At 34.2% G+C, this 9,719-nt stretch overlaps 1 protein-coding gene across 1 annotated transcript; it reads left to right on the forward strand.

Moving 5' to 3' along the window:
- Nucleotides 1-1,973: 1,973 nt before the first annotated feature.
- LOC149010711 (pectinesterase-like) lies at nt 1,974-4,072 on the forward strand. Its single transcript, XM_089163678.1, has 2 exons — nt 1,974-3,013; nt 3,172-4,072. The coding sequence occupies exons 1-2, from the start codon at nt 2,026-2,028 to the stop codon at nt 3,873-3,875; spliced, it is 1,692 nt and encodes a 563-aa protein (XP_089019804.1). The 5' UTR covers nt 1,974-2,025; the 3' UTR covers nt 3,876-4,072.
- Nucleotides 4,073-9,719: the final 5,647 nt, after the last annotated feature.

Here is a 9,719-nt window from a genome sequence, read left to right on the forward strand (position 1 = left end):
ATCTGAAACAGGAAGTCCTTGTATTGTGAAGGACTACGTAATCGAAGACTGCTTGCATCTGCTGAGTCAAATTGAATCACAACACGTTTATTTGTTGGAATTATCGTTGGACTATCCATAATGTGTTTCGCATTGTTTGCTTCTATATTTGACTTCAACCTCGTTCGATTAACAGTAATGCTAATATCTCTGTATCCCATTAAGGTTCACCCAAAACCAGCTTTGGAGTCAGTGAAACCCACCTGTTATACTGGGTGTTGTTTCTAGGAAGTCCCCGTTAACTCTCTGAGGCTTTATATCGAACAAGTTGTGAGCTTCATTCTTTCCCTATGTTTAGTGAATTTATTATGCTTTAATGAATTGACTTTTGGATAGAAATTTGCAATTGGGAATTCAATTTCTCACTTATGTGGGGAGACGTAAACAGAAGATATAAGGGTTCCATCTGCTACCACTTGAAAGAACTTCAATGGCTCATTGGCTGTCACAATATCCACTTGGGGAAGGTAGAATCGGTGAGTTAACTTGTAACAGCTACAAGACCCACTAGGATATTAAACAATAAATAAAAAACAAAGCCTCTCTTTAAGAGAGAATATATTTTCCCTTATCTTGACGTATTCCTTTCATCTCCTTATTTTCTTCCCATAAATTTGATTTGATTATGTCCACGTTGATCGATTTTAGAGTTTTTATGAGTTTTACAAGATTGACTTTCTTGGTTTCATTTTTCAAGTGCTTAGGAAATATAAAACTCCTTTAATTTTAATTGAAAAGAAAATTAATATAGTACATGAAACAGCCATGCATAAAAATAATTATAAAACATAATAATAGTTTTTTAATTAATTATGAAGAAACCAATAAGTTAGCAAAAACTTTTTCTTTGGGGATAAACTTCTTGAAAATGATGGTTTTTGGATTCATTATTAACAGTCATCCCATAGTTCATGATGCAATACTCTTGATATATCTAACAAAGTCACAATATGTCTGGATGAGGAGATTATTCTTAGTTTCACCACTGGTACCAAGAATCTTCGAACTTTTGACTTCATACTATGAGACACTGGTGTTTTACTAGCTGAACAAACCACTTTAGATTATAACAGAAACACTTCATGCTTTAGTTCTAATTTCTACCAACAACAAAACATAGCAAGATTACATAAAGATTAGTAGAAACAGTTTAACATTTTCTCTCATATATATTCAAATTAAATTTAAGGGGTAAAATTAGAGATGTGGCTGCTTTAAAAGCAAAAACTAATTAGGGGAGTTTCTATATTTACTACTCATTCTCTCTCTCTCCACACACTCTCTCATATGGTGAGAATGACCCACACGTAATGTAATTGTCACCACCCAGGTAGGTGCAGCAAGCAGAAGGAACACAATTAACTAAATCCAAGGCCCCATCCGTTGAATGGCTAATCTTGGCCTGTATAACCATAAGGTAGATATGACTTCAAATCTTAACAACACTAAAAGGAGATGACAGATCCATTCTCTCAATGGAGTAGGAATAACGTAATTCTGATTGCTTATACGTTATAACCACACTCTATTTTTCTTTCTCTCTCTGTGTGTTCTGGTCTGAACCCAATTAATGAGATTGTGTTATATTAATTGGGCTTTTGGTACAGGATTGAAGTTCAGCTCTTAAGACTTTGGAACTTGTAATCTTGAGAGACCCGTCAAAGCAAGTAGTTTGCTAGCCACTTTTGTCAAATATTAGTTTCATTGATCAAGTCTTTCTAGGTTCGGTTCCATGGTTGGCAACGGAAGACTTAAGCTTCCGTCTGAGCTTTCTTAATACAAAAGATACTCCGAATACAGATGGGCTTTCTGATCTTGTGTATGACTTGACTTCTAGAAGTAGAAGTTCATCGAAATCCACGCGTTTTTGGTTGATTTCGACAAAGAATTCTAAGTTGACTTTCCTTTAAATTATACGATTTCTCTATAAAAGTGTATCCAGAAACGCTCATTTTCCAACCCAGTAGTTTTCATTCTTGAAAAATCATGGCTTCTTCAAGCCTGTTTGTCTTTCTCATCGTCATCTTCCTCTCTTCTCACATTTCAACCTCTACCACTCATGATTCCATCTGTCAATCAACCCAATATCCTTCCTACTGCAAATTTGCTCTCCCAAACAATCAATCAGCTAGCATCTATGATTACGGGCAGTTATCAGTTCATAGATCCCTGTCAGACGCATTGAAGTTCCAACGCTTGATCAATGGCTACCTTTCAGTTTCACAACGATCAAGTTTATCTCAATCTACCGTTAGTGTTCTTGAAGATTGTAGTCTTTTAGCAGGGCTAAACGTGGATTTCTTGACGAGGGCAACTAAATCTGTCAACACAACAACAACTACAATCCCGGACAGACAAGCTGACGACATACAAACCGTTCTTAGTGCTGTAATGACCAACCAGCAAACTTGCTTAGATGAACTTGAAACAACATCTTCAGCTTTGCGTGTGAAGAACGGTGTTTACACCCCTCTCACCAATGGAACCAAACTTTACAGTGTTTCTTTGTCAATCTTCAACCGGGGTTGGGTTCGTCATCACACGACGAAGAAGACAAAGCCTACTGGGAGAAAGCTCTTGTTCTCCGACTTGGAAGTGGGTCGACAAAGTCCATTACCGTTGAGAATGTCAAGCCTTAATAAAAGGATCTATGAGAAATTTAGTGGAAGAAAACTTCTGGAATCAAGCAGTTTCGAAGACGAAATTGTGGTTAGAGACACCGTGGTGGTGGCTCAAGATGGAAGTGGTAATTTTACAACCATAGCTGATGCAATTGCTGCAGCTCCAAACAAAACAGATGCCAGTGGTGGCTACTTCCTCATTTACGTCACTGCCGGAATCTATGCAGAGTATGTTTCAATCGACAAAAACAAACGCTATATCATGATGATCGGAGATGGTATGAACCAGACCATTATCACTGGGAACCGCAGTGTGGGTGATAACTATACTACCTTCAATTCTGCGACTTTTGGTGAGTCATTTCAAACCCATTTCAATCTTCTATGTATATAACACTTTTTATATTTAATAATTACTGGACCTTGGAAACGTGTTCACTTTATTTATTCATTTATTCATTTGGGTTTTATAAAATGCATGAAGATTAACTTTATACTGGTTCTGTGACAGCCGTGGTTGGTGAAGGGTTTGTGGGTGTGAATTTAACAATCCAAAACACCGCCGGAGCAATCAAACACCAAGCAGTGGCGCTTCGAAATGGAGCCGATTTATCAACGTTCTATAGTTGTAGTTTTTCAGGCTACCAAGATACGTTGTATACACATTCCCTCCGGCAATTCTACCGTGAATGCGACGTATATGGAACTGTGGATTTCATATTTGGCAACGCCGCCGTCGTCTTCCAGTACTGCAATCTATATGCAAGGTTACCCATGAGTGGACAATTCAATGCTATTACAGCCCAAGGTAGAACTGATCCTGGCCAAACCACTGGAACTTCTATCCAAGGTTGCAACATTTTGGCAACGGCAGACCTGAGCTTGAGCAACTCCATTAACAACTATACCACAAAGACATACTTAGGAAGGCCATGGAAGGAGTATTCTAGGACTGTTTATATGCAGTCTTATATGGATAGCTTGATAGATCCTTCTGGTTGGGCAGAGTGGAATGGTACCTTTGCTTTGGACACCCTCTATTATGCTGAATACAACAATACAGGGCCAGGGTCAGACACTAGCCACAGAGTTACATGGGCTGGTTACCATGTCATCAATGCCTCTGATGCAGTCAACTTCACTGTCTCCAACTTCATTCAGGGAGATTATTGGTTAAACAACACTGGGGTACCTTACACAAGCGGCTTACTGTAAAAAAATGTTTATGGGGATCTTTTATTTTTTCTCTATCACTATTGTCCATTTTTTAGTTTGTAATTTCTTTGTCTTCTGTATTAGATCCACGACTATTTATCCATGTATTAAATGTCTAGAGTCAACATTGATCAACTCATTTATTATTATTATTATTTTTCACTCAGAGCATGCTTTTATTTCTTTTCCTATTCTAAATATGCGTCTCCCCATGAATTTTATATATATAATATATATATATATTTTTTTTATGATAATACATACTTTTTCTTTATATTTAACTGAAATGAGAAAAAGAACAATGATATAAAGATACAATGCGAAGACTTATATGTTGTAGTTTAATGGTCTATTCAAAGAACGTTCTTCCTAAAATATGTATCTTACAGGTTTTTTTATAGAAAAATATGTACCTTATGTTATAAGGTCATTGTGAAATTTTTGCCTTAAGGTTTTGGATTAAGATTTTGTAACGTGTATGGTGAAAAAAATATTCATTGCAGTCTTCTTCAAACATAGTGAATTTCTTATCATTTATTTATTGATGTTTCCCCACCCATAATAAGACAAAACATTTGATTTAATTAAATAGAAGTGAAAGCTACATACACAATTAAAATTATTTAAAACAGAAAATAACATATAATATAATAAAGATCGAAATTAAAATATCTAATTTTTGTCTTTGTACTTTAAACTAATTCATTTTTATGACTCCTAGGATTTACAATCAATTATATTTACCATTCTTGGAAAAAAAATTCAATTATAATCACACCCTAGAAGTTAATACCGTTAAGTTTAAAATTGAAAAGACCATAATATTGTTATTTATCCTTTTTTCTTCTTCCAAATAGAGAATTATATTAGTGGCGCCTCCAGCATTCAATGGGGGTTCCACAATGTATCGATTTCTTCATTTTTCTAAGAGCTACGCAATGGTGATCTTAGAGTTAAAATTTCTTTCTAAAAAAAAAAGTTATAAGCTAAAAACCATACAATTTCCACAAAAACCAAAAGGAGATAATTCAACAAATTCATAGGTTTTGATTTTAGAGACCAAAATTTATCAATCAACGTCCTTATTGGTTTTTAATCAATCCTATGTTTGCTCTGATACTTCATAAAATATTAAATCTAGCAAAGATAGCATAGATTGATTAAAAACGTCTGGATAATGAAATACATGATCATGAAATATATATTGTTGGGATCCGTTGAAAATGAAATGCAGCAAAATCTTTTCTTTTGTCTCTGACAAAAAACATACCTTATACTTAATTATACTATTATCTTCTCCGATAAGCTCCTCTCTATTCACTGGCTCAATGGAACAATATCTCTAAACTTACTCTTAATTAGGTTTTAGAGATGGATCTAACATATTTTTATATAGGCAAACCCATTAGATTTTTCTAAAATCTAACGGTCCCTATTAACCCACACTAGCCAGTTCATATCTGAGTTCTAGTAACTGTATATCTCTCGTATTAGACCAAATAAGGAAATGAAATTAGGATATGATTCAACCAATAAAACCTACCTTATATGATATGATTTACTATTATTCTAATAATGGTTACTTCCTCATTACGTCATTGCCGGAGTCTAGGCAAAATACATTTCAGTTGACATAAACAAACCTTGTTAGAACACTGTTAAAACGATCAAACACCAAGTGGTGCACTTCGAAATGGAGCTTATTTATCGACTTTCTTTAGCTTTCTAGTTTTGCAGGATACCAAGAAACTTTAATTTGTATATGCATTCCCTTTGGCAATTCTACCGTGATATGAACACGACATATATGGAACTGTGGATTTCATATTTGGCAATGTCGTTGTTGTCTTCAAGTATGTCTATATGTGAGATTACCTATGAATGAAAGATTCAATGCCATCACAGCACAAGGTAGAATTGATCCTGACCAAACCACTAGTACTTCCATTCAAGGTTGCAACATTTTGGAAATGGCAAAATCAAACATGAGCAACTCCATTAACAATTCTACCAAAAAGACATACTTAGGGAGGCCATGGAAGGGGTGATTTTTATTTGCGGCAGCAGCAGCAGCTGCTGCCGACAATTCTGATAGTGTCATGTCATCAATATTCGATTGACCGGTTGAGATTCAAGTAAATAAGGTTTATCTGTAAATATTAATTTTTATTTTTATATTTTAAGGGCTAAATTTTTATTAATTTACAAAGAAAGTCCCTCATCGACAGCTATCTTTGATGTTGTTTTCTGTCGTCTCCATAGACGAGCCCTCCCCCTTTAAGATCATAGAGAACACAGAGAGGCTCAAACCCGTTCTTCTTCAAAAATATGGAAAGGCTCAGCACAACTGTGGAAGTGAAGATTAAAGTGAAAAAACACAAACAAATACCGAAGAACAACAATTAAACGAAATCTGAGTTACCTTTGATGGAAGATGATGATGTATCATGTTTGGGTCTCCCCTTGTTGGTAACAAAATCTTTGGCCATGCCCTCCACCATAAAAATTGGGCAAATTATTTTCAACATTTTGTCAATAGATAAGACCTTATCTCTTGAATCTTACTCTCTCATGCCTCTTCCATTGAAGCAACTTTGCAAACCCATCTACCTTGCTTCAACCAAACCCAACTAAAAGACATCATTGGTCTTCAGGGAGCATCCTCATTCTATGATGATGTCTTGAAAAATGCATCTTCCCTTGCAAATCACCTCGCTTGCTCAGTTATGGGGTCTACTATTTCTTCTTGTAGACAGTTACTAGATTAGCTAATTTCAGCCCTTATATGCCTTTCGGTACCTATGTTTTTTGCACGAACAAAGGAAAAATGTTCAGTGTCAAGAACCCATATGCTATTCTACAATTGTTGTTTTATGTTGGCAAATTTACTACTACCGTCGCCGTCGCAAACACTACTAGTGCTGTTAAAAAAAACCTTTTAAAAAGGAAGGGAAAAAAAGAAGAAGAAGGTAATTCCTAAAACATTACCACATCAATCAACAATAGCAATTCATAAGCGTTTAAAAATTTAAAAACCATAAAAAAGAATATTTTAATGTTGACCCTTAACGTTGACCCATAACGTTGACCCTTAATTTCAGAAAATAACAAAAGTCATACCTATTCCTCACAAACCTTGGCCGATAGCATTAGTTCCGAATATAATTTTCTTGGCATCTCATAGTGCTGGATTTTCTATTGATAAACACACACAAAAACATTTAGTGGATGCCGCTAATACACTAACGTTAAAGGCAGTGGGAGCTACAAGTCCGATGATATGGGATTAATTAAGCTCAACCACTACAAATGACATGTAATTATTATTGTTTGATCTTCTTTTTGTATCAGCAAAAAAAAATGTCATACCATTAGATAAAAATAAAACTTCAAATAAGTTATGACAAATATTTCACTAGACCAAAATACATTTCCTCCAAAACAACATACATTTTTCTCATTAAACGAATATTTTCAACCCACCCTTATGTAATATTCGTTCAATCATGGCACTAACGAGATGTTCCACCTATTAGGTATAGGTTCTAATGTCCACATCTTTAAGTAATACTCCCTTACCTTAAACCTTTTGTCTCTTTGCACATGTTCAACTTCATTGCTACGCATTAAATCCATTGAGATCGAAATCTCGATTTTGCTTTCAACTATTTGTGAAACGAACAGTCAAAATCGAAAGGACAGCACATGTTGCGCATTAAATGTTGAGCATTCAAGTCTACCCTTCTTCGCACAGCTCCCTTATTTCTTTTCATTATAAATATTGTACCCAAAAAAAAAAAAATCTCACTATATTTCATCCCACCCCAATATTTTTCTAAAAACGCATTTACGTAAAAAAAAAAAAAAAAAAGGTAATTCCTAAACAATTACCACGTCAATCAACATCAATAATTCATAAACATTTTAAAATTCAAAAACCATAAAAAAGGAATTGTTTAACGTTGATCCTTAATCTAATCTCTCCCTAAAAGAAACTATATATCTGATAGGATCTTCTCCTCTAAGCTCTTATCTATTTATTGACTTAATGGAACAACTCTCTAAACTTACTCCTTACATGTGTATAAAATAATGTGTGATCAATTAGGGTTTGGAGGAGGGACCTAGCATCTCCTTATATAGGCAAGTCCATTAGATTTTCTATCAAAATCTAACTGTCCCTATTAGCCCATACTAACAAATACATATCAAAGTTTTGGTAAATGTATATCTCTCATATTAGACTAAATAAGAAAATCAAATTATGATAAGATATAATCAATAAAACCCATCTTATGTAGAATATTTTATTAATATTCTAATAGCGATTACTTCCTCATTTACGTCACTGTCAGAGTCAATGTAGAATATATTTCAATAAAATAAAAAATAAAACGCTATATCATGATTATTCGAGATGGTATCGACCATACCATTGTCACTGGAACAACAGTGTGGATGTCAACCATATTGCCTTTAGTTCTGCAACTTTTGGTGAGTCATTTCAGACCCATTTCAATTCTCCATCTTAATAAATATTTTTATGTTCAATACACCCTCTCAACATGTAAGGCACCCCAGGTGTACGATCCTTGTGTACCATTCCACTTTGCATAACCAAAAGATCTCTCAAGCTACCGATGTAAGATTGCATATAAACAGTACTAGAGTACCCCCTTCCATGGCCTCCTAATTATGTCTTTGTGGTAGAGTTTTTAATGAAGTTGCTCGTGTTCGGTTCTGCTGTTTTCAAAATGTTGCAACCTTGAATGGAAGTACCAATGGTTTGGCCAGGTTAGTTCCACCTTTTGTTATGATGGCATTGAATTATCCACTCATGGGTAATCTCACATATAGACTGCAGTACTAGAAGATGACAACAACGTTGCCAAATATGAAATTCATAGTTCCTTATATGTTGCATTCACGGTAAAATTGCCGGAGGGAATGCATATACAAAGTTTCTTGGTATCTTGCAAAATTGCTAAAGAAAGTCGATAAATCAGAGCTCCATTTTGAAGTGTCACCGCCTGGTGTTTGATTGTTTGAGTGTTTTGGATTGTTAAGATTCACACCCACAAACCATTCACCACCCACAGCTGACATAGAACCACCATAAAGGTTAATCTTCATGCATTAAATTTAAAAAAATAAGAAAAGAAAAGACAAAAAAAGAACCCATTGCCCAAGGCTTCACACAAGCAACTTTGCAAGTTTCTTTCACAAAATGGACGGACAATAGTAATGGAGTAAAAATAAAAGATCACAAAAGGGTAATTATTAAATAATTACAACATCAATAACTCATAAATGTTTATAAAAAACATGAAAAATGGATAATTTAACACTATCCATTAAAAAAATAAAAAAATAAAAAAGTTAATTTAACAGCCCACCCATCCTTCACAAGTTCTCTCAAGAGGTACAGCTCTTCAACAAAAAATTCTTATCTCAAACTTTATGACTCTTCACCACCTACCTTATTTCTTTCCTATAATATTATTCACTAAAAAAAAATCTCACTTTATTTCATCCCATTCAAAAATCCACCCAATATTTTATTCTCAAAAAATATCTTTAAAAAATGAAGGGCAAAAAATGTAATTTCTAAACAATTACCACATCAATCAACATTAACAACTCATAAACGTTTAAAAATAAAAATCACAAAAAAAAAAAAAAAAAAAAAAACTTTAACGTTGATCCTTAATTTGTTATTCTCTTAAAAAAAAAAACTAACAAACATCATAATATTATATAAAAATAAAAGGATAATTACTGTTGCCCCCTCAGTTTTAATAGTGTTAAGGGATTGTTAAGGTTGAATGTTTATTATTTATTTTA

Source organism: Hakea prostrata, chromosome 7 (genome assembly GCF_041222555.1).
Source record: "Hakea prostrata isolate BN-2017 chromosome 7, UWA_Hpros_2, whole genome shotgun sequence".
NCBI classification, from domain to species: domain Eukaryota; kingdom Viridiplantae; phylum Streptophyta; class Magnoliopsida; order Proteales; family Proteaceae; genus Hakea; species Hakea prostrata.

Excerpts from the sequence above, each read along its gene's own strand:
- LOC149010711 (XM_089163678.1), top strand. The coding sequence starts at position 2,026 with ATGGCTTCTTCAAGCCTGTTTGTCTTTCTCATCGTCATCTTCCTCTCT. Across the intron at positions 3,014-3,171 it reads CTTCAATTCTGCGACTTTTG|CCGTGGTTGGTGAAGGGTTT; the intron begins GTGAGTCATTTC and ends GTTCTGTGACAG.